The sequence below is a fragment of the Vespula pensylvanica genome, chromosome 3 (genome assembly GCF_014466175.1).
Source record: "Vespula pensylvanica isolate Volc-1 chromosome 3, ASM1446617v1, whole genome shotgun sequence".
Classification (NCBI taxonomy): Eukaryota; Metazoa; Arthropoda; class Insecta; order Hymenoptera; family Vespidae; genus Vespula; species Vespula pensylvanica.
The window spans coordinates 3,704,842-3,732,714 of record NC_057687.1 but is presented as its reverse complement, the minus strand read 5'-3'; the positions used below and the strand labels follow the sequence as shown (position 1 = coordinate 3,732,714).

General features: G+C 35.0%; 4 protein-coding genes across 7 annotated transcripts; 1 reads left to right on the top strand and 3 right to left on the bottom strand.

Annotated features, from left to right (window-relative positions):
* On the bottom strand, positions 1-7,775 carry LOC122627953 (adenylate cyclase type 3). The gene is made up of 10 exons (XM_043809645.1): positions 7,765-7,775; positions 6,594-7,732; positions 4,664-5,043; positions 3,950-4,234; positions 3,155-3,438; positions 2,756-3,084; positions 2,337-2,675; positions 1,654-1,959; positions 1,231-1,566; positions 1-1,116 (listed from the first exon to the last, which is right to left on the bottom strand). The coding sequence occupies exons 2-10, from the start codon at positions 7,251-7,253 to the stop codon at positions 934-936; spliced, it is 3,102 nt and encodes a 1,033-aa protein (XP_043665580.1). The 5' UTR covers positions 7,254-7,732; positions 7,765-7,775; the 3' UTR covers positions 1-933.
* A 923-nt stretch (positions 7,776-8,698) lies between these two features.
* LOC122627957 (alpha-tocopherol transfer protein-like) lies at positions 8,699-11,881 on the bottom strand. Its single transcript, XM_043809651.1, has 4 exons — positions 11,331-11,881; positions 10,452-10,546; positions 9,269-9,583; positions 8,699-9,199 (listed from the first exon to the last, which is right to left on the bottom strand). Exons 1-4 carry the CDS (start codon positions 11,701-11,703, stop codon positions 8,858-8,860), a joined length of 1,125 nt encoding a protein of 374 aa, XP_043665586.1. The 5' UTR covers positions 11,704-11,881; the 3' UTR covers positions 8,699-8,857.
* A 6,293-nt stretch (positions 11,882-18,174) lies between these two features.
* Positions 18,175-24,580, top strand: LOC122627960 (alpha-tocopherol transfer protein-like). Of its 3 annotated transcripts, none has more exons than XM_043809657.1 (5): positions 18,175-18,335; positions 21,632-21,805; positions 21,924-22,477; positions 22,783-22,933; positions 23,469-24,580. In XM_043809657.1, the coding sequence occupies exons 2-5, from the start codon at positions 21,637-21,639 to the stop codon at positions 23,495-23,497; spliced, it is 903 nt and encodes a 300-aa protein (XP_043665592.1). In that variant the 5' UTR covers positions 18,175-18,335; positions 21,632-21,636; the 3' UTR covers positions 23,498-24,580. The 3 variants fall into 3 exon arrangements, with proteins under 3 accessions (XP_043665592.1, XP_043665591.1, XP_043665590.1); XM_043809656.1 differs by lacking the exon at positions 18,175-18,335 and adding an exon at positions 18,577-19,224; XM_043809655.1 differs by lacking the exon at positions 18,175-18,335 and adding an exon at positions 19,937-20,075.
* LOC122627958 (alpha-tocopherol transfer protein-like) lies at positions 23,680-27,697 on the bottom strand. 2 transcript variants are annotated; one of them, XM_043809652.1, is made up of 7 exons: positions 27,256-27,697; positions 26,458-26,782; positions 25,504-25,595; positions 25,143-25,388; positions 24,859-25,053; positions 24,574-24,742; positions 23,680-24,290 (listed from the first exon to the last, which is right to left on the bottom strand). In XM_043809652.1, exons 2-7 carry the CDS (start codon positions 26,771-26,773, stop codon positions 24,253-24,255), a joined length of 1,056 nt encoding a protein of 351 aa, XP_043665587.1. In that variant the 5' UTR covers positions 26,774-26,782; positions 27,256-27,697; the 3' UTR covers positions 23,680-24,252. The 2 variants fall into 2 exon arrangements, with proteins under 2 accessions (XP_043665587.1, XP_043665588.1); XM_043809653.1 differs by lacking the exon at positions 27,256-27,697 and adding an exon at positions 27,008-27,047.
* Between the last annotated feature and the right edge of the window lie 176 nt (positions 27,698-27,873).

Below are 27,873 nucleotides of genomic sequence, written 5' to 3'. Positions count from 1 at the left end.
ATTATGGGCTTTTCTCTCCTTTCCTATTATTGTTTCGATCGTTTAAACAATACAGTTTATTTAAAGAATAATTTTTATCGTTAGCGTAGCAGCAGCAAAAGATTTAGGATGTTTCTTTCGGAAAAATCGTGAATTCGTATATAAATCAAGAATTTGGGTTATTTCTATTGGAGATTACGACCATCTCTCTTTTTTTTTCTTTTTTTCCCTCTTTTTCCTTTTCTTTTTTTAACATTTTTCTTTCTTCGTGTATCATTCCATCTTTTTTCCTTTTTCTTTTTTTAATTATTCGCTTCGTTCGCGCTTAGGCCGTACTTTACCGTTCCTTTTTTTCTGCAAACTTTCTATTACCTGCTTTTGTCCTTTAATCACCCACCTCCGCCTACTCTTTTTCTCTGCTCACTTCCCAACCCTCTCCCTCTTACTTTCTCTTCTCTCTTCTCTTTCCCTCCCTTTCGCACTCGCATCTCTCTGTTTCTATTTTTTCTCCTTAATGTAATACTCTGTGCGTTGCACGTACTCGTGTCATTTTGTGCTATGATAAACTCGACGATTTGGGGTGTAAAAAAATAAATTACATCGGCTAGAGGAAGCTCGAGTTTACGATCTCTTTAAATAATGAAATTATTTTATATTGGGATTTTTTACCCTTTTGTTTAAGTATTTTAAACCGTAATTATATATGAACACGAATACGAATTGTAAGTTCTAATGAAAGACTAGAATGAGCGAGAAAAAAGCGTTAGAAAGAGCGAGAGAGACAGGTAGAAGAGAGCGAGAGAGAGAGAGAGAGAGAGAGAGAAAGAGAGAGACAATACAGAAAAAGAGAAAGGAACAGATATGAACTATCCCTATAACATCGTTTTTCTCGGAACAATCGATGAACGATCAACGAACTATTAATTTTTGACGACATTAGTGCCTCCAATTTCGTTACTGATAAATAATCGGATGAGCTGGCTCGATAGGAAGGTCGCTATCGAGTTCGAGGGACACTCCATCTTTAGATACCAAATAGTGCGTGAACAGTTCACCCTTTCCTTTGACGAAGACGAGGCCACGTTGTTCGAAACCAAATCCAAACGGTTCCAAAATCATCCGCGTCTCGTCTGTAACCTAGAAATCAATTAATTCTCTTTTAATCTTAATAATCTTTCTATCTCTTTCTCTCTCTCTCTCTCTCTCTTTATCCTTTAGAATGTAATAGAAATGTAATATGGCTATTTTTACCTGAATACATCCAACCTTTCCTGTGCTTTCCATTCGCGAAGCAACGTTTACCGTGTTACCCCAAATATCGTAATGAGGCTTTCGAGCACCAATAACACCGGCAGTTACCGGGCCATGATTAATACCCATTTTTAGGACGAAATGATTGAAGCTCTGTTCGTTAATACTCGAAAGAGCCTTCTTTAATTCCAAAGCAAATTCTACGAGGATTGAAAGGTGAGCCCATTTTGGACTATCTTCGGTCTCTGTTGTTTCCGTTATACCCGAGGCAGCCATATAAGTTGAGCCTATTGTTTTGATCTTAATGATGTTCTTGAATTTATTTTGATCCAAGATCTACCAAAGAGAGGAAGGTCATGTAGAGTACATATCGATTAGATGTTCTTCCGATAGCGGAAATATTTTCATATAGAACTGACTCACAGCATCAAAGTCGGAGATCACTTCGTTAAGAAACCTTAGACACTCGAGTCCTTGATTATTGATACTTTCCTCGCTGTAAAAATCGGCGAAATTGGGCATACTAGCAAATAGTACACCAACTTCGGCGTAACTCTGACTGTAGAGATCGTCGTGATGCCTCGCACTTGAGAGAAAATAGGTTGCCACGTGAGGTGGTAAAATATTGTATATTAACGCTCCATTCCTTCGTTTCATATCAGCGGCTCTTTCTCTCTGAGCTGCTACCTCTCGTCCACGAAGATACAGCATTCTCCTCGCTTTCTCGGTCTAACGAATAAAATTTGTTCGATTTATTTTCTTTATTTTCCTTTCCCACACTTTTTTTCAATTACTTTATCCCTTTATTCTTTTATGTTACTTTCCGACAAAGTTTCTTTTTTTTTTTTTTTGTATTGATCGGAAATAAAATAAAAGAGATTTCGCGTGACAATTTCGTGTCGATTAAAATCTCGGATAAAAGCTTCCTCGAATCGCGCCGTATTAGAGTCGATTGAATTCCTCACCAGAGTCTAGCAAATCGCAAATCGATATGGGATGTTACCGTGACGCGGCGAGAACCGAACGGAGATGAGTAATCAACGCTTTCGATTATCGGAGAGACACGGTCGTTCGTTCGGTATCAATCGAGAGAGATAATTACTTACGTATCTAGCTACGATGACCAAGGAAGTAGCGACGATGAACAGAGTAACCGACAAGGAATATCTTAAAGGAAATGAAATTGGACCAGGTGGTGAGGTTGCCATATCCTCCCTTTCCAGGCTAGATTTGAGGAATACTATATTGATAAAACATTGCGCACCGGCCAGAAGGTACATCAGCAATGCCTTTCCAATATAGCAAAGATACGTTGGCATAGAAATCGCTATCAGAGCAAACACACCGATGTAAGAGTAATAGGAAGGATAGGGACAACGTAAAGGAAGTTGCCAGTTCGACATGTTTCCTTTTGGTTTTTCTTCTTCGATGATCGCACAGTTACCCTGAATAAAAAATATTCGGTCGAATCCTTTCACTTTCACGATTTAATATAAGAGTTAAATTGTGAAGAAAATTGTAATACCATGTCGAGAAGTAAGAAGTCGCTGAGAGACAAAATCATCAGCAACGTAAGGATTCTCCTCAACCATGTCGCTCTTATTGCACTTCCAAGACACGTAGCACCTGCTAGAACGATTCCGAAGAGAATAACCACTCCTGCACCACCCCAAGTAAAAGGTCCCCATGGCTGTAATCTCCATAGCGGTGATGCACATACCATCACCAAAGGTCCACCTAACACAGATAAAGGTGAGAAAGTTTCCTCGGCGCTTTGAAAGGCTCTTTCCAGAATCGGATCCTTGAAATGCAACGTCAACCACGATGCGTAACCCTTCAGGTCGGCACCCCCACCTACGTCGAAATTACGTGAATCAATTATTCTCATATCGAAGAATTCACTAAACGATCGATGAACTCTTACCTTTGTTATCCAATTCCTTTCTCAATCTTTGCGTGAACTCCTCGGAGTCTTCTTTGCTATTTTTCTTTTCCTGATTGTCATCCATTATTTTTTGAGAAGATTCGTCGTTCAACGATGCCAGGCTTTTCGTTATCGCTGGTTTAAAAGGTTTTAAAGCTCTGACTATGAAGTAGGTGACGATTCCAGCCTTCTTAAGCGCGTCTTCTCTTTGCTCGCCAAACGCCGGCTCGATTTCAAATTCGTGGTTGAGGAAACTCAAAGTCACGTTGGAAACATGAACTCTCCTTAAAATAAACGCACCCGTATTGTTATTCTATTTATAGAAAAATTTGTTACGTTCAAGCACACATATTCCCCCTATCCTTTTGACCCCGTTCCGCGATATAATCAACGAACTCTGTGAATACGCGCGAAGAACTCGATCTTTTTATCTCTATCTTGCACGGTGAAATTTCGCGAGAAATTAAGGGAAGATTTGAAAAAGTAAAGGCACGCTAGTTTGTTCGTTCTCATCCTTCTCGTTGCGCCCCTTGTCTGTTTATCCCCACTTAAGGGCCTCTGAATAAATTAGGTTAAGAGGAACGCAAGCTCGAACGAATAGCTCCCTTGGTACGTGCCGAGATTCAAGTACCCTAACTGCGCCGGTCACGTTTAATGATCCAAACCAGTATCGCGTACAAGGGTGATAGACTTTATCTCGAAGTCTTTAACATAATTATCGTTATCGATCAACTCGAAAAAACGAAATAAAGAAAGAAAGAAAACAAGAAAAGAAAAAAAAGAAGAAACTTTTACCCGGCTTTTCCGCTGCTCTCCATTTTATTAGCAAGTTCAACGTCTTTACTGTAAACGTCGAATTGCCATTGCCGTTGACCAAGAACGCCAGCTAGAACTGCGCCTGTATGTATGCCTACCCTCATGTCGACGGGACTATTGGTCGTCTGTCGAACGTATTTTATAGCCTCGACCATCGAGAGACCCATGTGCACGCAAAGCACCGCATGGTCCGACCTCTCGACGGGTGCACCGCTTATGCAATAGTAACAATCACCAAGGATTTTGATGCGTAACTGTTCATATCTGCGAACACACGATGACAAATGGTAAACGAGATTTAATGAATACCGTTATCCACATCCTGAATACATTTATCGATCGCTCAAGAAATTCTCGAAGGATACTCCGAGGAGAAAAAAGAAAAGGTGAGACGAAAAAGCGGCACTAATTTGCACGGATATTGAAGAATACTCATTAAGAGTTCCCGATCGATCGTTTCCGAAAAGGAAATGAGTTTCTCGTTGTAGAACAAATGGGAGACAAGTCTGAACATTTTTTCTTTTTTTTTTTTTTTTTTTTTTCCAAGTAATACATGTACTCGAATACCAACGAAGAGTTTAAAGCTAATGAGATATCGATCAATCGGACTGTTTCAGTTTATTAGGCCAGTTCAGAATTTAGATAGGCTGTTTAATGTAGATAAAATAATTATCATGAAAAAGTATTAGATACCGTTCGCTGAGTTGATCGAATCGTGCGAACAGCTCGTTGAGTATTTTGACCAATTCGCTCGCACTGTAGGTCGATGATATCGCTGTGAAACCAACGATATCGGCGTAAAGTATCGAGACATTCTCGTGTCTCGACATATAGATTTTCTTGAACTGCGTGTCCATGCACGCTCCCAAATCCTGTCGCATTTTGACGGCCACATGTTCCGGCAGGACACTGAGAAGTAGCCTTTCCTGTTCCGCGCTTTGTTCCTCGATCACCAATTGCACTTCCAAGCTTTGTCTTGTCTCCAGAAAGGCTCGACGTTGTTGGAACTCCGCCAGGGAGTAGCTGGAAGCACCCAAAATAGCGACGCCAGCGGAGAGTGTCACCGTCAGGATCTATAGGATGTTTTCACGCTAAATTCTTACGATTGTGAGCTTTTACAATAACGCGGGGATTAACCGATTAGCAAAAAGGATAACCCTTCGATGCTCGCTTTGTCGATCAGTTTTCTCATCCGGAAAGATACGAACCGCAAAATGTCGCGCACCGAAGGGTTAACAACAGGTACAACGTTAATGAGAAGGCAAGTGTTTTTCTCGATATTTTTATTTTTGTTATTTTTTTTTTTAGCTTCACTAGAGAGAAAGAGAGAGAGAGAGAAAGAGTATCGAAGATCGTGCCGATATATCCTTCGTAGAAATAAAAAAGAAAGATAAAAGAACTTCTACGTGCGGACGATTTGAAACGATTTGTACGATTTAATACACGTTAGCATAGATTTCACGGGCTTTTAATCAATGCTCCATTCTTCCCGACGGTCCAGAATATCACGTCAATGAAGGCTACTAGTCGTTCTCATTGAAAAACGATCGGACGTCGTGCATGGAAAGGCGACGGTGCCGCATCGTTGCACGATGTCACGTATATGTCTGTCTCTGTCTCGCGCGCGAGCTCTATCTCTCTATTTTAAACTACCATTGACCGAACTCTACTCGAGTGTCACTAACGACAGCATCACATGTGTACACGTGTATATGCCGAAGCTTTCGCTTTCGTGTACTCCACCAACAACAAGTTTGTAACTTTATGTCGATCCTTCTATGATACGTCTACGTCCGTCGGACATAGAACTCTTTAAGGTAAACGAACGCGTAAGGTGACTACGATACTTTTTGATATGATATCCTTGATCTGATTTGGTTGTATGGGTTATGAAAAAAAGAAAGGGTTGATGTCAACACCTTTCTCAAATTTTTCTTCAATGATTTTCTTATCTTTCGTTAAGTCGATACCTTGTGAATGAACTTTCTTCGATGTTTGCTAAAGTTTCATTATCTAGCTAAAGTTGATTATCGTCCTTGAAGTAATTATTAAAACTTTCCTTCTTTTTGCAAAGAATAGACGCTCTCTCTCTCTCTCTCTCTCTCTCTCTCTCTCTCTCTCTCTCTCTCTCTCTCTCTCTCTCTCTGCATGGTAATGTTTTCTTTTCTGTTCCGTCGGACTTCACGCGGAGCTCCCTACTCGCGATTGGATCGATGAACGAAGTACAACCTCGCATAAATTAGTATGAGTAAGGGGACCGATTAGTGGCACGTAAACAGTGTCTATCTGCAGCGTATATACGTGATCTTCCCAAAAATTTCCATACGAGAGGTGTATCAAGGAGGACGAGAGATCGATCGAAAGACAAAACATCGGTCTAACGTAGGTTGGCAAGAAATTAGCAAGTAGTGGCAGCAACAGTTGTTTCACACACGCACGCCATCGCTGTTTACCTTCTACTTCCCTCGTTCTAATTGCCCTATTACGTAGGCAAGCGTATGGAATTATTTGTAATTCTTTGTAACGATCAATATGACGAAGAGAAAACAAAAATAAAAAAGTAAAGGGAAAAGAAAAGAACAATAGAAAACAAAGTTAAAAGGTGACATTATCAAGAACCTACCAGAACGTCGATGATAGTGAAGATCGACATTCTGGAGAGTCTAAAGACGGTGACCATGTAAGCCGCAGCCGTAGCGAACGCCAACAAGAAGCAGAAGGATAGTCTAAGGGGTAGAGTAGCGAATAAGAGATAAAGGAACAGCAGGAACCATCCTAGTCCATCCCTGGGCGTGACCTCGCCCGATTTGAGAAACAGTTGAGCGAGCAACTGTCCGGTAGAAAGCCACCATGCCACGTGGGGAACGGCGGCCCACAAGCCGTCTCTGGCCCGTGTTCCGTGTCCCGCCCATGCCAGTAAACCCAGGTTCAGACCGAGGAAGACAACCGTGAGTCCTCGAGCCGGTAGTTCCGGCTCAGGTGAGGCTACCGTATAAGCTCCGTAAAGAACAGCTGATAAGAGGAAGCACTGAAGGCCACCGCGTCTCTGTTGAAGGGACGAAGCACGATAGAGCCGCTCGAGCTTGACGTTACTGAAGTTGGTTCTCAACAATTTCGACGGCCTGCCGGAATTCAGGTAAGACTCCTCGTTTGAAGTTTTCAGTGTCTGGGACATGGCGTCGGAAATCACACAGTTCACATTATCAGATATACCGCATCTTTCCTTTCTTTTAATCTTTCTTATCTCGTTAATTGGGAAGTAATCGAAGACTTTAATCGTCATACGTTGCTATTGTAACTTAAAAGTCTCTTCTCGTTGATTCTCTTCGAACTGTTTTTCTTGGGAAAGCTCGCTCGCTAGCTCACTTAGATTTAGGGTGGGCGAGGTCAAGTCCTGCTCACTCTTTTTCTCTCTCTTTCTTTCTCTCTCTCTCTCCCTTGCGCGCGCGCTCTTCCTTCTGTTTCTTTCACTCGTTCACTCGACTCGAATCTTTTAATTTTCTTGTCTTGACAATTTTTTTTAACATTCTTTCCTTATACTTTTCTCCTTAGTTCTTTTGGTCAATTACTCACGCACCGATCCACGAAAAAATCAAGGAACATACACGCTGAATTTTCATGCACCCACAGACACACACATTCAGCACCGGGCCGGCCTCCTCTTCGATGTGCACCTGCACCCGCGCGCGTGAGGAACTGCCCAGGTTGCTACTACCGTTCCTGTCTTTTCCTCGACTTCTCTTCTCTTCTCTTCTCTTCTCTCTGCTAGAGGAAACTCTCTTTCACCCTCGCACTCTCTCTCTCTCCCTTCCTCTCTCTCTCCCTTTCTCTCTTTCTCTCTTTCTCTTTCTTTATCACTCTGCGCACCCTCTCTCAACACCACCTCTTTCCAAGCACCGAGTCTAGGCGTGCGCCATGCGAACCCCTGACAGCTCCGACCCTCGCGATTCGGGTCGATATCAACCACCACAAAACCCAGCAGTCGACGCCGAGTCCTACCTGCGTCTCTTTCTTCTACCTACCTATCTACCTACAAACCTAACTCTATTCTAAGGGAGAAACTATCAAGGATAACTGGAGCATTATCTTATGTGAAAATAAAAAAAGAAAAAAAACCTTGTTTCCCCCAGTTTCCTAACTCTTACAGTCCAATTGATTCATTATTGTTGTTTAATTTTTTGGCTTATGGATCAGAAAGGATGGAGATCAATAAATCGTCCTAGGTTAATTGTTATTAGAAGATCACGTGTGTTGAATACGTATCTATAATGCATAGATTGCGATTAGATGCTAATCGGTAACTCGAATTTACCGGTTATCTGCCGTTCTTGCCAAATGACCTACTTATCTCCACTACGCGAAATCCTCTTATCGCTTTCCCTCGACCATGTACCTATGTACCTACATATGTACTCACTTTTGTCTAAATATTTTTTTCTCCAACTCGGTGCGATTCTTTTATTTGACTCTTTCCTACCGGGGTCAGTAGATTCTTTGTGTTTCCTCCCTCCCTTTCTTTCCTTGTTTCGTAGAAAAATAATGGATGGAACCTATATTTGTGTAATCAGGCGTATGCAAGTTTAACAATATCTATAGAATTTTTCATAATATCATCGATATTGTTAATTGGGATATAATGGTACGGAAAAAAAAATATATCGAATATAATTAAACGGATTGGCCCAAATAGCATTTCGCATTGAAATAAAAATTTGGAACAATACGAAATTGTATAAAATTCATATCATGTGCTTTAATAGCAAATATTATTGAAGAGTTATCACGTAAATTGAGTAATGATACAACGATTATAATGTGAGAACAAAGAGGAAAAATTAATGAGAATAATGATACTGCGGAATCGTAAAATGCCTTTGAATTCAATCCTCAGCTCTTCGGTATCTGAAAATCATTCGGTATTACGTATCCTAGCTGTTCCATCTCTTTAACAATCTTCGGAACTTTTATCAATGACTCGATCCACTTGTAATAAGGCATTTCTTCGCGAGTTCCACCGTACATCTTGGGCAAGCAATTAGGCGAGATGTGTTTATGGAAGCTCTGCATGTCGTCGCCGTGGAAGAAGATTCTGTTCTTCATGCGAGTATTTAAGAGTGGCTTGAAAACTGCATAAATCGCTTCGAATATCCAGGATTGATGAAGTATATGAATTGCGTAGGTTTTTATGGGAAAGGCCGTTACCATCAGAGCCATGACCATGTTAGCAATCTGTAAAATTCAAAGAGAACTTCAATCTGCGAGGAAATAAAAATGAATGTGATGAAATAAGAATCAGACCTGCGGTGTTACCGTCCAAACGTGCGACATAGTAATACCCTTGAGATCAAAAACGACGATGCCACCTAAGATCTGAGCTCTTGGCTCGAGAATGCCTAGTTCGAGTATAATAACTGTGGCCTTGAAAATCTCTTCGACAGGGTACTTTCGAGGGTCCCAATTACCTATACGATAAATCATCATCCGTCTGCCACATTCAGTTCTGTAAGCCGGCACAGTAACTACGTAGTCCTCGCCTATATGGCACATCTCGTTTGGACATACATCCTGATGTATCTCTGGATGTTCTTCCTTGAAGTTGTAGTAGTTCACTACCTATCAAAAGATCCCATGAGACAAACGACTGATACTCCTGAATCGTGTGAATCAACGAAAAAGACCTTAAAAAGTACATTCTCTGCCATGGGAAAACTTTTCTATTGTATTGAACGCGTTCTCTTGTAAGATACGAGAAAGAGAGTATGCTTTTATCGAGGGATTTCAGTGGATAAATTTTTATGTACAAAAGAAAATTGAATTTTCAGACTCCATATCCGTGCTATACGTTCTAACGTAGACAGGTGTATATATATATATATATATATATATATATATATATAGACACACAAACGTATATATAGATATATAGATATACACATACACGTGTATATATATATATATATATACACCTACAGACATATATATAGAGAGAGTTCCAGTGAAATTACAGACACGAAATAACGTGCAATATCGATTCCTTGCAGATTTCGTGTTGAACATTCTTGATTCGGTTAAAATTGCTAGGTATTTCTTTTTTCGTTGAAACGACAGAAAGCATGTAACTTTAGGCCATCGATCTTTGCTCGTTACTGTTAGTAATAGGTTTGCCTTGGCATCATTGCTCAACTACAATCACCGGCGAATGTTTCTTTTTTTAATCCGGATAACACGGAAAGAAAGAGAGAGGACAGTATCGAGAAACCTTTTATATATATATATATATATATATATATATATATATATATATAAATTGATGGAAGTCTTCTTAAATGTAATTTTAGATTCCTCTTCCGCAATAGAATCGATTAATAAAAAATTGAAATATTTATTTTACGTAATAACTTTCTTCGGTCTTTCGTCATTCCACTTGTAGCCGTTAATGTTATACCAAAGAGATAAAAATAAGCATTTAGCGAAGACTCACCAGTCGATGAGCACGATTTACGTCGAAATGTCTTGCACGGAGAAATCTTATCAGAAAGTCATCATCCATTCTATGAGGTATGCATTCGCCTCGTTCTAAACGTAAAATTGAGAAAAAAATTATTAAAAGTTTAAAATAACTTCCGTCTTCCGTTTGCACTTACTTATTCCAAATATCATAAAAACGATAATAATGAAAATCAATTGAATCTTTGATCGTTATCTCGGTGAAAGACGCGATAACGAGTAACGAAAGTTTTTACGATAATCGAACAGACGATTAGGATACTTTTGATAAGTTTGCTTGAAACTTCGATTCGCTTGGAATATTCGAAAAACTTCTTCCTTGAAAGCTATTGAATACGGTGACCTCGTAAAATCATTTGTTTGTTTTGTTAGTTCTCGACACATTCCTTTAATGCGTCGTCCATGTACCTCTTCAAGATGAACAAGTTTGCTTAGAGGTTTTATAGCATTTAACCTCGATGTAAAATATTTTACACGTTAATTCCATTATCACAAAGATCGCGTGTGATTCTATTCGAGTACGCAAATTGTTGATGTCAGATTGACATTGAGATCAATAAAGTTGTTAATAAGCAATATCGTTGACACTCTTTAATTCAATGCGTCGCAAAGATTCACTATTTATCAGCGCGACAAAGGTCAAACGAATTATATTACTGACTAATATTATTCAAATTGTAGGTGAGTTACAAGATTCTCGGCAAGAGTATAATATTAAAACATAAAGAGAAAGACAGGGAGAGAGAAAAAAGAAATAGGAAAAAAAGGAATACAAACTAATCGATGGTCGGAGAAAGATGAAATTTCCGACAAAAATAATTTCTGCGACAATCATGAAATTTACATTAATTACCGTAAATCAAGTCGCGTAATTCCTGCAAGGTCTGACATTTGACCTCGTCCGTCTCGCCGACTTCTCTCCTAGCATACTCCATAACTTCAGGGGGTGGTTCGTCGAGATCGAGGTTAACGATCTCGTCGTCGTGCTCGATTAGCTCGTCCTTGAGTTCCGGCATCTTGGAAGCCCTCGAATCTTCTCTCTCATTAACGCACTCCCGTCGTTCCTCGTCCTTTCTTTCGTCGAATTCGTTCAAACGTTGATGACACAAATCGTAGACACCGTCCTTCTTCTCTACTTCTTCGTCTTCTTTTTTATCGTCTTTCTTAAGATCCTTTTTGTCGGTAGTCTGCGCCGGAATTGAATTTCGATCGTTAGAAGAATACATCTTCCTTCCTCTTAATAAAAATTACACGGGATACACGTTTAAAATTTCAACACTTATGGGGAAAAAATGAGAAAAAATGGGCAACCGCACGAGAGTGACGCTCTGACACATTCGCCGTCTGCAACGAATACTTCACGTTTCACGTTTATCTTCGACTATCGTTCTCGCACGATATACAACTAACCTCCTTCTCTTTTCCTCCTTCCTGCCGATTCGCAAGGTTTAAGCTTATTTCACACCGCGATATAAATTTGCAATAATAATAAAGTAAAGAAAAATAGAAAGTAACGAAGTCGGCCCTGTCATCTTTTATCTGGAAGACCAGAGTCCGAAGACGTGAATGATTTTAATGAAAATAAAAGTTCTTTTACGCCTCGTCTGTGTGTTGCACGCGAAAGACAGAGAAACAGACAGACGCAGATAGATAGAGAGAGAGAGAGAGAGAGAGAGAGAGAGAGACAGAGAGTGAGCGTATGCGTGTCTCTTGCGAAACGTGGTCAGGGTCATCCTGTTGCATCTATGGCTTTGTGCTTTCACTAACAACCGTAATGCTGGTTAGTATGCGGTAATACTGGCAAAATAAGTTCGACATGCTTCTTCGATTACCTTAAAATATATCTTATGTATTACCCCAATGTTTCTTTTCGAAAGTGGCTAAACAAAGTTACTAGAAATTTTCTAATTACATCACGAATAATGCAACTTCGGAATGCCATTTTAATTCTTTGTTTTTTCACTGTTATTATCGTTAATGATATATACAGGATTCGTTCGTATGAAGTCATGAAATTATATTCGCTTTTACAAGTTTCTAGGTCATTTTTAAAATTGCATCTTCCGGCTATACGTTTTCTTTTTCTTTTTTCTTCTGCTTCTTCTTCCTTTTTTGTTCTTTTTTTTTTTTTTCTTTCGTTCGTTTCGCTTCACGTTGTAATAAGGAATAAAGGAGATCTTCGTAATTGAATTTAATTGCGATTAAATAGCAATGCGTCGATTCAAATTTGCCCTATCTCGACATTAAATCATATAAAACGAAATGAATAATGAATGAAATTTTATTTGGATCATAAGCTGTATGAATAAAAATTTGTCTTTCTAATGGGTGTCCCTGAATTTGTAAGCAATGCAATACGATTGCGCGATTGCGTTTAAGGAAGGATAGTTTCATCGCTCGACCTACTTCATTGTGAAATTGATTTATACTTCTATAGTATGAGGAAAAACAATGGGAAATGCGAATGACAATAGAGAGAGAGAGAGAGAGAGAGAGAGAGAGAGAGAGAGAGAGAGAGAAAGGAGGAGGCGGAAAAGAAAAAGAAAAAATCGACGCTCTTTCACGCGTAATGCATTTAAATTGATAATACAGAAAACAGTGCATATGATTACATCCGCAATAAAACGTTATAGACTCATATAGATCCTACAAGTCATTCTATTATTTTTATATCAAAAATAAAAATGCACTCTAGCGTCTTTTCTCTCTCTCTCTCTCTCTCTCTCTCTCTCTCTCTCTCTCTCTCTCTCTCTCTCTCTCTCTCTCTCTCTCTCTCTCTCTCTCTCTCTCTCTCTCTCTCTCTCTCTCTTCTTTATTTTGATGTTCGTTACGCAAAAGACAAAGAACTGATGTTCCATTATGTCATCATGCTAATACTCATTTGCAATCTTTCATCAGACAAAACACATTATAATAATTTTTGTTTGTCACAGATTTCTACTTTACATAAATGTATACTAGACATATGTACATATGTATGTCATGAACAAAGTTGCGACCTTTTAATCAATGCTAACCCGGAGATTTTGATTAGCAAAAATAAAAAAAAAATAAAAAAAAGGAAAGAAAAAAAAACAGAAAAAGAAAAAATGTCGAACAAATGAAAACAATAAATATTGATAAATCATTTAATATAAAGTAATGTATTTAATATGAAGTTGATATATCTAAGCAAAGATATATGAAAATGATTCTCTCATTGTACAGAGATAAAAACGGAATTGCCAAATTACAAAACATTCGGAATGATTAAAAAAGAAATTAATTGCATAAACTTTCGATGTACCATTGAACTCAAAGATTTGTATTAAAAAATCGAAAGTCTCCGGGCTTAAAAGAGAGGTGGCAACCATGATCACGAACTGTATATCATGAAAAGAAATTGTTCACTATGATTTATAGCGAAATATTCCGGGATTTCGTAACCTTGTGTGGCTTTATGTTAAAGTTTAACAACTCAAGTGTAAAGAATCATCTTGATTAAACGAAATGAAATTTATTGAATTAATAATTAATAGTAAATTTATTCACGTACGAACTCTAACGAACTTTGAAATCGGACTTTGAAAGATAAACGCAATGAGAATTGAACTTTGAGATATTTCGATTCGAATGATAAATTCTATGTATAATTAGATATTATACAAGGAGGCGAGATAGACCGTGACTATATCTGTATTCTGAGAATTTCTTTTTCTTCGAAACAAATTTTGTTTCTTTTTTCTTCGATTTTATTACAAAGTTCTCGTTAGTGAGACCAAATGGAAGAAACTTACCGTGAAGGTGTTGCGAGAAAGGTTTCCTCGATAAAAACAAAAACGAACCTCACGAGGCAACGATCCTGGGAGTACTGTCGATGCATCGCTGATATCGCAGCACTCGAAGCAAACAGCACTTTCAACCTTCTTCCGCGTCTGTAATTCCGCACGCGAGAAAGTTGTACGACCGCATGCGGCGTCTAGGACAATCGCCTCTCTCAACGGTTCGAGAGTTCACCATCATAGAAGACTCGACATTTTTCTCAGGGGAATTCAAGCGGTCGTCTCATTTTTCTTTTCTTGATCAACAGACTTTATTAAGACAAAAGAATTCATTACGAGAAGGAAGTAAAAAAGGAAAGAAGTCAGAGAGAAAGAAAATAATTAGTAACGGTTAACCAGACCACGGCTAAATCCTCGCTCGTTATCGTCGAGTTCACCAGGCCACGGTGTTGCTGTGTTGCCAGTAACACGCGAGCGTTCTTCTCCAAGTAGATTACTTTCTAAACACGTCGCATGCTATGATTGCCCCTGCCTTCTCATGAAACTTCAAGTATGCTGAGTAATTGGAAAGTCAGATCGATTCTGACCTAGTACACTCGATGATGTAACTTATACGATCGAACTCCTTAATTGCATTACAAGTTTGTTAGATTTACGATTTAAAAGAAACAGAAATAAAGAAACAGAGAGAGAGAGAGAGAGAGAGAGAGAGAGAGAGAGAGAGAGAGAGAGAAAGAGATGGAAACGTTTCTTCGGCAAAAAATAAAAAGAAGTAATCGTTCAAAAATAACAGAATAAATATCTATCCATGGTGAATAAAACTAATGATTAGCGTTAAGGCGTTCTTTTATTTTACGATACTCAAAAAAGTAAAAATTTTAAAGAGAATATAATAAAAACGACGAGTTCAAGGTGATCCTGCCTCGTTCGTATAATGTAAAGTTTTTTGTCCTTGTTTATGAACGGCTAAATTCTGCAATAGTGATTTTTTTTTTTTTTTTTGAAGTGAAAAGAAAAAAGCGGTCATAAGAAATCTCGCTAAGAGTTTTCGTAAAAAAGAAGAGAAAAAAAGGTGATAAATTATTTAGATAGAATCGAGTTGTAGGAAGAGAAATCTTCAGTAATGCTTAAACTCCGATTTATCTGAACTCGGAAGTGCGACTAGGTTTTAAATACACACGACACTATTACCGTACATAAAGACTATACGTACATAAGCGAATGACTAAGTGAATGTGCCAATGAGAGAAATAAAGAAAGAAAGTGAGTGAGACAGAGAGAGAGAGAGAGAGAGAGAGAGAGAGAGAGATCGTGTTTGTACATATCACAAATATACGAAAGACAAGTCGTAGACGCAATACAGGAAGAACAACTTTTACTTTCTTACCAAAGAAAATCGTTAGTAGAATTTTCCAGTCTTGCACCATCGTCACTATCAAAAGACTATGTTTATCTTAAGCACGTGTTCTGTTAAAGTCCATGATATATATATAAGACAATTAATTTCCATGTTGTCACTATCCTATTCTATTCTATAATATTAAACGAGGTGTTCTTCTACATTTATATATTCGTATATTCGTTAATTTTGTTTTGAAAATTTAAGTCTCTGAGAATTTTGATGTATTACCGTGAATTTAATGTTTCCGGGTGCGATAAACGACTTAGTTATGTCTCGACTTTCGTTAGGTTGTTAAATAACCAAATAAAATGTAAATTATTTTATCATTATGAATGAAATTGACATACTATGCTGATATTCGCCGAATTTTATGTAACTTTCTTTTAGATATAGATATCTTTATTAAATACTTATTTAATTACAAGAAAGATCTTTGATGGGTGCCTTACGAAACGTCGAGATTTCAATTTTAGTAAGAATAACACGATACCGTTGAAAGAAGAACAAGCATGAAATGTTTCGCTTTTTTTTTTCTTTTTTTTTTTTACATCACTTTTTTCTGGGTTAAGAGATGAAGCAGTTGGAAAGTCCTGCTACCACTAAAGAATTTACATCATTTCTGTAATGTTGTATAGAAAGAAGTTAGAAATATGAAAGAAATATTGAATACCATGGAAATTGACCCAATAATGTAATGCCTATAGAACTCGAAGAAATATTGAACGCCATAGAAATTGACCCAAATGTAATACCTATGGAACTCGATTATAAAGTTATTCCGATTTTTAGACATCTCTTCCGACAAAATGAAAAACTTCTTGAAAAAACACGAGAGAATAATTACAGAAAAGATTTTTTATAATCTCATTCTCTTTTAACGAGAAAGAAATGTTCAGTCTTAAATATATTAAGTAACGAACAAAGATTTCCTTGTCTTTAAAACATTTTATATTTTATATAAAATATTAGCTTTGAATTTACGTCAATAATCCTTTCCGCCTTACGTCATCAGAGAAGTGGAATATTATGATGATCTTTGATCCTTCGTATATATATATTTTTTTTCCTTATCTCGTTGGTACATTGTGAATTTGAGAAAAAAAAATGCGTAGAATAGGTACTTATATAGATGTATTATAAAACAAATAATGTAACTTGATGGTTCCAATCGAAGATTAATTTCACGTCAATAATTATGCAGTCTAGTCGATAAACAAGTTTAAATATTCTCAGATCGTGCTTATTTTATACACGAAACTTTTTATGATATTTATGCAGAATTCAAAAGCATGATCAAACGTTGATAGATTCTAAAAATACCTAACAATCGACGTGACAAACTTTTATTACTGTTATATAAACTAAGAGAAATCTTCTTTCTAAATCTTTTATTATGGATCATTATTTTTCTTTTTTTTTTCATTATGGATATATATATATACATGTATTATTCATATATATTATATATATTATATATATTTATATATATTATATACATACATATTATTTATATATATATATTTTTATTATGGATATATACATACAATATACATATATATATTCATGAATACAATTTTTTTCATTCCGCAAAAGAAGAAACGAATTCTCAAAATAGAAGATCCAGAATAAAATTTGTATTCTTAACGACCAATATGTCAAATATATGAATCTTTCAAGATATTAATTATGTCATATATACATATATATATATATATCTCCGTTCGTTTGAAAATATTTTCTTACAAGTGGCACGAAATAGTCGTGTCGCCATTACATTAGAAGTATACGCACGTTTATACAGTACTGTTTGCCAAACAATCAAGAACTTAGAGTATCTTAGTCTAAATAAGGCTTACAAAACACACAAATGGATCTCGTTGCTCCTGCTACATTGCGATTGCTGCAATCGCCGCTTTTCTAACACTCTTAAATCTTTATTTTTTGCCGGCACGTTACAACGATCGTGACAGCCGAGTGGTTTTCCCTAGAAATTTATCATGACACATCGTATTTCACGAAGCGAACGAATTCAATGGAGAATTTCAACTACTTCATTAAGATGGATTCTTGTCACTCGTTAACACAACCTTGGTAATCATCTATTTCATTACATAACAAAATTAATTTAAAAGAAATAGAAAAATAAATCTACACGATTAATTATTATTATACTTTATCAATAATCACATTGTCGCGATCTTTATATATTGCTTAAATATGAATAAAAGAGAATAAACAATTTCTTACGAGTCTATCATTCTCGTGATCGCATTAGTTCGGTAAGAAAACGCCAATATTTATGCACGCTTGTATTTCTACATATGTATATGTACATATATATATATATATATATATATACGTAGGTAGCTAGACGACAAGACTTTTAATCGCTCGATTGAAAAAGTGGGGAGATATAATCGAATGTATCAGAAAGCATTACGTTGGAAGGTGGGGAGTCTTCAAGGGAGGTCAGAGTTCAAACATAACAGATTAACCGGTTTTAGCTTATATAGAAGAACCGATGGCATCACTTCTTCATCGTTCATTAGTACGTGATATTTTGTATTGTACATATCGTCAATACCATATTATTCAATTCTCAAACAACTTTGTTATCATAATAAAAATTAGCTTACTTAGCGTGTAAGCAAAAGAAGGGAAGTTAAAAGAGAAAAAGACTCGTAACCATTAACCGGTGAGTGTGAAAGTGTTCTTTCAAAATATATTTTTGTAAATCAAAAATTCGGGTCATCGTGATTTGAAAATTTTCAATCAAACCGTCTTCTCGAATATCAAAAAACAAATTATTTTACGCAAGATTTATCATTTAATAAAACATGATCTTTAACGTTCGATCGTACTTTATTTTTGTAAAGTTGAAGTGATTATAATAACAAATCATTTATAAATATATATGTACTTTTTCATTGTACTTTCTATAATCGTTCGAATGCAATCATTTGATCGTATGAAACATTGTATTGCATCGACAGAGCATATTCATATGCTTCTAATAAGTCACGTTCGTATATACATATGTATGTTTAATATCGCATCTTCGCGATAAGAGTACGTAACGCATATATTATCTTCCGCAAAACATTACTATGCTGAATTCACGGTCTAACTACTTCGCCATATTCTTTTAACTCTCTCTCTCTATCTATCTATCTCTTTATATTTCTCTTCCTGGTTCACCATTGTGAAAGGTAACATAGGGATCAAAAAGATCGTATTATAAAACAAATATATTCTTGTTTACTTGATTAGTATATATGCAACTATAGCTTATCGGCAATAAATAAAATAATAAAACATAAATTATGTTGTATCACGTACGTTCCGTCGGAAAAGCATCGGAGATATTCGGCGGCCCTCCACTCACAGCCGTCGTGCATATAAGAGTGGGACTGCTAACCGGTATCCTCTGCATTTTCGTTAACTTTTCGGTACAGCGAGGACGTATATTTCTTCGGTATAATCAAGTGTTTCGATTGTTCGACAAGCGTACTCGTGTCTTGAAAAATATTTTATTATTATAAGGTGTTGAGGTGTTCCATACAACAGTATGGCTCTAGAAGAAAGTAAGTAAATATTTATATATATATATATATATAAATATGTTTACGTAGAATAAACGACAAATTTTGCGACGTAATTTTAATCATTTTTTATAATTAGAAAGTAATCACGACTAGGAAAGATTTCATCTTTTTATAGTAATATATTAATATTACAATTGCTTCATTGCGACATTAATATTGTATCATTGTTGTGATATTCTTTTGAAAACATTAATTTTAATAGACTTAATTATGGCACTATATCATGACGACATCAAAGCTTCGCGGTTTGTTAATTCCTTTGATGTCTTTTTTTTAAATTATTTTCGTAGAATTAAAATGCGATAGGACATCTCAATATATTTTGTAATCTCTAAATATTTTTGAGTTAGCAGCTTCATTCTGAAATATTCTAGTTATCTTAAAAAGTAAGAGTAACGCTCTCGTTACGTAATGGTGTTAAATGTATCAACAAGCCGTATAAAAAATGTAATAAAATTATCTAACGAAGTACGATATTATTAATTGAGTATCGAAAAAGTAAATTCGTTATATATTATAACACGCGTTCGGTGGCGTTGCTATCGTCGTTCTCGCAATTCTTCTTCCTTTCCGGCCACACTGAACACACACAAGAAATATTCGTTCTCCGCCACGTGAGAATCGCACGAGGACGATATCTGTCAGTCTCTTCTCGGCCTTTCTACTGTCGGAACGTAAGTAACCCGTCCGAGTTCGCGTTCATAGTTTAGTTTATATATTTTCAGTATACACAGTTATTTATTTCTTCATCGTATTGTCGTCCGTGCGATCGATATTTTCTGAATAGTCGAGTGATCGTCGATCTATGATGATAAAAAACATCGACCAAGGTGAATAAATATTTTGAATTAATATGTTTAAAACGTACCGGATAGATAAGAAAAGAAAAAACATTGTTTATTAACAATCATATAAATATCGAATAAATGCGCTAAAGTGAAAAACTTGGAAGAAATCGATTTTATATGGAAAATCAAAGACACGAGTTTGAAGGATATAAAAGCAAGCAAGGAATGCGCGCGCGCGCGTGCGTGCACGTACTTACATATACGTTTTAACAGAGGAACACCGATAAAGTCCTCCTGACCGACATTCCTTTCACCACTTAGGTATATTTCCATACAGCTCACGTAGAGCCTCGCATACTTTCGTACGCCTTGCTTGGCATCACTTTCGAAAGCGAAGACTCGTCCAAAAATGCTCAACGAAGAGGTTCACCTCGAATTAAGAAAGAAGGACCGGCTTGTTTGAACTCGCTATCGTTTACCTGGCCATGACAACATCAAATGAAAAGTTGATCTACTTGAATAAGAAAATTCTTTGGATCATGAAATAATGAGTATATAATATCGTTCGAACGTCCGTGACATTTTCGCGATTTCTTGTAGTTTTGTACCTCTTAAATTCTCGGGACAAGATCCGGTTATTTGCTTGAAAAACAGAGAAAAGAAAAAATGAATGTCCGACTTTCATTGGTGAATTCTTCGAACATGTGTGTGTGTGTGTGTGTGTGTGTGTGTGTGTGTGTGTGTGTGTGTGTGTGTGTGTGTGTGTGTGTGTGTGTGTGTGCGCGCGCGCGCGCGCGCGCGCATTTCCTCTGTTTCTCTGTCTTCTTAATTCTTTATATTTTTTTTCGGCAAAATACAAATACTCTTGATTCTTAATCATACAAAGATAGTACAAGTATGCAAATATAATACTAAGATGGAGTTATCCTTCAACATAATTTTTTCGTTGAACATAAACAGAGATGATTATTCGCTTTTCTTATGCCGCGATTGAAGTTTCGTTCGTTTTTTCTCGAATCATAGATGCAGAGACAGCAAAAACTGATTACCGTAATTACAAGTTGCGTCGAATCAGCAACCTTGATCCTTCAGTAACAGCTATCATATTTCTCTTTTTGTTCTACTCGATGCTTAATATTTTTCCTGCTCTTTTTTTATTTCATTTCTTAATCTCACCGCCTTGAAGAGTTTATTTAATTTAAATGTATACGAGTGATCGGAAAAAATTCATTATCTTTCTTATTATAAGTAACAAAGTGTAACAATATTAACATAAAGATGAGTCATCTTCCTCCACGAAGAAAATATATATAGGAATCGAAGATGATTTGCATTTTCTGAGTTTTCCTGTAATATGAACATTGACAAATATGAGGAAAATTCTCTGATAATTTGGTTAGATTGTATCTCAAATTTGGTTACTTAACAATGTCGGGATACGTAAATGAATAATTATCGTTTGTCATTCCAATATGGTTGGTTACATTAGCCAGTGTCTCTATATGACTTGAATGAAAGATCTTCTTAATCTTAATAACTCATGTGAAATTATTTGTTGATAAAAAAAAATCTCGATTTTCTACGAAATTGTTTTTCAGACGCGATGCTTACGGTTATGGATAAATTGCCGTCCATTAAGCTCGGCGAATTCACTTTAGAATTCGAGCTTGGACCACTGAGCCCAGAATTACAAGAAGTAGCTAGAAAAGAACTTAGAGAAACTCCGGAACTTCAGAAGGAATCCATGGAAAGATTTAAAGAATTATTGAGAGGTATTATCGATTTGAATAATTCATCTTCAAAGATCTGACATTAGATAGTATTAAAATTTAATCTATTTTTTCTTTGTTTCATTTTTTTTCTTCTTTTTTTTTTTTTTTTTCTTTTTAGCCGAAACTGATTTAAAGTGTCCCTTGGATAATGATGCCTGGCTCATCAGATTTCTTAGGCCTTGTAAATATTACCCTGAGTCTGCTGTAAAACTAGTGAAAAATTATTACAATTTCAAGGTTAAACATGCAGCCATTTACGAAGGCTTAAAGCCAACCAATGAGAAAAATATCTTCGAACAAAACATTCTGACAGTTTTACCGAATCGAGATCAACACGGTAGACGAATATTAATTGTTCAACTTGGAAAGAAATGGAAACACAACAAATGCAGTCTCGATGAGATCTACAAGGGTTGTGTGCTCTATCTGGAAGCTGCTATGTTAGAACCGACCACACAAGTTGCTGGTGCCGTCGTTATCTTCGATATGGACGGTCTCTCTCTTCAACAAACGTGGCAATTCACTCCACCGTTTGCGAAAAGATTGGTCGATTTACTCCAAGACGCCATGCCTTTAAGAATAAAAAATCTTCACATTATTAATCAGCCATACATTTTCAATATGGTCTTTGCTCTCTTTAAACCATTTCTCAGGGAAAAATTGAAAGGCAGAGTGAGTTGTATATATATATATTTCTTTTTTAGTTTAACTAGTAGTTTTTTTTTAACAGCATATGAATTATTATATATACCAAACGATACGAGATACATACTTAAACTTGTAACAGTCTGTTGCCTTATCGTACAAATAGCTTATAAATAAACGAGGTTATTTTAGAGTACTTATTTTACTGGCTTCTTTCTTTTTTTTTTTTTTTTTTTTTTTTATCAACCAATTAAGCAATATTCCTTTTTATTTCTTCTAACAAAAATTTCATTCTTCGCGAAACAGTTTATTTTCTTTTGTTTTTATTCCAGATAATCTTTCATGGTACTGATCGTAAATCTTTACATCAGTATATACAGCCAAAATGTTTGCCTGATTGTTATGGTGGTACTCTACAGCTTCCTCTAATTTCGGGACTTCAATGGTTAGAACTTTTGATGCTGTGTGACAAAGAGTACGAAGGTGAGTAGAATAAAATCGACGTTAAAGTGAACTTCCTCTATTATCTTTTTATAAAATAACAAGAGAGCCAAATGCCGTAGCTTATTTAGATATGACGTAATAATTCGATAATAAGCATTATTCGTTGATTTAGCAATATTATTACTCACTCAAGTTATGATGGGTCTCGCATGAAACCGATAATTTTGAATGTACCTTGCGTTACTATTACATGAGCTTGTAAAAAAAAAAAGGAAGATAATCAAAAGTAGTTTGTCTGGCTGGTTAAAAAGAAAAAAAAGAAAATATTACGAAACACATCGAGTACTTCATGAGTTTAAATACAATATTTAATTAATTTTTTCATTTATCACGTTTAACTAATTTTTCGTTTTAATTCTTTAATGCAAATTAAATTCAAACTAATCTTTTTTTTTTCCTTCTTGTTAATTCAACTCTCTCAGAAGATAAATTATTTTATTATATTTACGTTTCTACTAAATCATGCGATCTAATTATTCGTTTTTTAATCGATATTTTTATTCTTATTTTGCAGCTATAAATTCGTATGGATACAACAAGTAGCACAATCCGCGAATTTCAGAAAGATAATAAAAAAAACAAATATTTGAAAAAAAGAGAGAAAAGTATCGAATCCGAAGTCGTCGTTGGCGATGACTTTCGATCGACAGTGACGGCTGTGAAAATCGAAATTTCATGGTTTTCGTTGAAGGTATCTACTATCTACGAAGAGAGTAATACGTATATATTATTTATAATTTTAATTCATTTTTATTCTCTCTATATTCACCTTTCCTTTTTGTTAGATCATTCACTAGTGTTACACTTCGATTATTTTACGTTATAAAACGATTTGATTGCGCATTCATCAAAATATAAGATCACGTTTTATATAACGACAATAACTTATTTGGTATATAAACCACATTCATTCGTCGTTATTATAAAGTTTCTGATAAAGCAAGAAATCGGCGAGCTCGTTTATCGCTTATCGCAAAAATTATTATTTCCTGTATGTGCAATGTCGTTGTTCTTTATTCTTAGATAAATTATAGATAAGCAGACTTTCATCAAATGAGAATATATAAATTAGAATTTAACAATAAATTAATATCCCTTTTCATAATTGATCGAATAATTAACAAGACAAACTTTGAAGGTTATTGCATAACATAAAACATTAAAAAAAGAAGAACAGCAAACAAAGAAATTACATGCAAAATAGTTTCGATGAACGTTGTTATTAAAAGTTTTTACATCGTATGACGATGATATGACAAAAATCGAATTGAACGTTCATATTAATTAACATTTTTTTCTCACTTCTTCTTTTTATTGTAACCGTATTTAAAAGAATCTGTAAAAAAAAAAGAAATAGATGAAATTAATCGTTCCATTACAAAGAGTATCAGTAAAGTCGTTATTATGAATACAGTAGTAATTAATATCCAATTCTAATAATCTGGTATAGCATTTAGTTACAAATGAACGTACACGTTGTCCAATTATATAACCATTTTGAAACTTAATGAAAAATACTTGAAATGCGATATATTCGTACGACATAAGCCAAAAAATTTAGAAGAATATGATATTGCAATTTTTCGTTTATAAAAACCAATGAAATAAAATTAAATTACTTTCGAATTCCTCTTGCCAATGACACAAGAAATGCCAGATATCTTCTCCCATAGGACTTTCAGACAGTTCCGAACCACCGTACTCTTTAGGCAACGCTTCCTTACCTATCATACTTATCAACTTTTCTCTATTTGTCCCGTGAAAGTGAATTCTTTTATAGAGTTTTTCCTAGACAAAAAATATCCGTCATCAAAGTCGAATTCGTAAAGATATTTCTTTTTTTTTAATCGATTCGTCTGTTTTTCTTTCTCTTCTTTTTCTTTCCTTTCGTTTTTTTAATTTACCGCTAAAAAAGGTTTGAAGATAGAAAAGATCATATTGGTTATGAAAGGCTGATTAATAACATGGATGTTCTTCAGACGACACGGCAAACATCTTTGAATCCAATCCACTATCATAGCTGCAAATTTTGGTGTAATGTGTGGCACGTGACTGAATGATAAATTTTTCGCATCGATGATCACTTGTACACCGGTGATCTGAAAAAATATAAACGATCAAATAATTATAAATGGATTTGTGAAATGTATAACAAATAGGTAAGATAAAACATTTAATAGGCATCTACCTGCGTTTTTGGTTCCTTAATAGCAGCTTCCAACAGAATTACTAGGCATCTAAATAATTCATAGATGCTATGTTCCTTTGGTTTCCATCTTCCTCCACCGTGTACAATCACAAGTCTACTACCATCAATGCATTCTGTCGGAAGAGGTATTAGTAAATCCGAACATAAACATTTTTTTAAATCCCTTGGTGTTAGGTTCTTCACTATGTACGGGTAATTTAAGTGGAATTGATAATATCTTTGAATCTATATTGAAAGATAAAATAAGTAAAATAAAATTAGAAAGGGAATGAGGAAAAAATAGAAAAACTTTTATTTAAGGATAAATTATTTAACTTACTGGTTAAACAGGTAAACTTACCAAGTGAAACGCACTAGTTGGATACCACTTGCATGGTCGTAAGAATATCGTTAAGAATTCGTCATGATCCGGTATGAATAAGTCGCTATCTCCTAAATAAGTATAGTTTATAAGAAATGAGTCTATTCTTTTTTTTTTTTTTTTAATCTGTTTTTTCAACCTTATCACTTGGTTGCTTATTTAGTTATTATTACTAATCATACTTAATAAACGATCAAATATGTTGATTCATTTTTATGATTATCTTCAACTAAAATCTAGTCTATTATACAAAATATGAAGGAATATATTAAGGAAAAAAAACATCACTGATTGTTGTGTTATGTAAAGTTTGAATACTCTGTAATCCCAACTATATCAGCTTTATCGTGGAATAGATAGAATCAAATAAAAATTTCAAGCACTTTCTATATGTGTAAAATGCAAGAAAATAAAAAAAGCTAGATATGAAAATAATTTGTTACAAGAAATGACTTGAGTCAGATATAATCAAATTGACGTAAGATAACAAACTCATACGCTCATTGGAAGAATTTCTCGGTCATTTTTTTCATTTCTTTGCTTTTTTTTTTTCTTTTAATCTCATGTTAGACTGGTTTACTTTGTCTGTATTATCTATTTAATGTGTGATTTTTGCGAAACGAACGAAAAGATGCAGGATTTCGATTAGCAACAATATCTTTTCTTTTATCTATCGTTGATTTTCCATTTCGATATGCTACGATAATTAATTATTCTGTCATAATCTTTCGTTTCAGAAAAATTACTTTCATTTTCGAAATTTTAATATAACTTATGTTCTTCGGCAAAATTAATAATAAATATGTATTATGACTTTTAAATAGCCGACTGTAAAACGTTTCTAATAATTTTTGTTATTATACAGATAATATTCAAGAGAGAATAATTTTTTTCAAAAAAAAAAAAAAAAAGAAAAATAAAACATTGTAATACCTTTCAGTAATTTCCTGATATCTTTTAGGGCTTCAGCAACCACTTCCGGCGTCTCACGAAGTTCCTCCCGAGCCTTTTCTTTAAGTTCATCATCGATGGTTATTACGACTTTCAGTTCTTTTCCATACACAATTAACTTCGGCAACTGCTCTAGTTTATTTTTTATCGACGCTAGGTTCACAAACTCGTTTTTACTTGATTCATCCGATAAAACTTCCTCGCGAAATTCACTTTTAGCCTCGGAAAGAAGTTCGTCACAAAGTTCTTTGCCTGGCTCATCTTTTTTTCTCGTTGAACACGACGTTGAATCTTCCATTATTGTGTTCTATATACAAGTTTTTCGATGATATAAACATTTGTGTGTAAATTGTGTGTGTAAAATGCATATATATATATTATATAATACATAATATATAAAATATATAATATATATATATATATATACATATGTATATCTGTTAAGTGTATTTTATCAGATTTCTTAAAACTTCAAATATCTTATCTAACAAATTATGTATTGCAAAATATATATATTGCAAAATAAACTTACTTGTAGAAATTAAATAACTTCTTTAACTTTTCTTGATTTTAATTATTATTAAACATCGTATCTATGATATATATTTATCTTGTATCTCTATAATCTATTTTGAATAAAAATCATTAAATTAATTTTCAATTTGACGATATGTGATATATAAAATACTTTATTTTCATGCTACGAGTTAAAGATTTAGGATAATTAAATTAATTATTTTTCACCGAATTTAATTTCGTTCACCAAAATATAATACTTACGAATGATTTTATCTTTATAATTTTTATCAATAAGAACAGAAATCGCGTCAGGTGAATCGAATTCTCTTGATGTTCACTAATAATACGCGAGAGAAATCAGACAACTGACTGTGTTTCTCTCATGGACCTAAGAGAAACTTTCCAATCACTCTGGGTAGGGATATGAAATAAGAAAAACAGGAAGGTAAGGCGAAGTATGGCTCAAATATAAAATCAGACTACGTGCAGTGAACTAAAGAGTAGAATTAATAAAATATTCGTACGTTAAGTTTCTTATGCCAGATCTCCCACTACTTTCTTTCGTGTTCTACATAATATGTAAATCATACCTTCACTTCTGTAAAATATATGAAACAATATTTTTTAAAATAAGGTCTAAATGTCAAGTGTAATTGAAAACTAGAGACATCGTGATCAGCATATATGTATAGTAATTTCATTACACATACTTTTATAACCATTGCGTAAATATTCATAATTCTCTAGATAGATATAAATATTTAAAATTCAATCGTCATCCGAATATTCTTCCAACTACAAAACACATGCATACATAATTTCCATTTTGTCGGTATATTTGTCTCTACAGAACTCATGATATCTATAAAATGTCTCGAC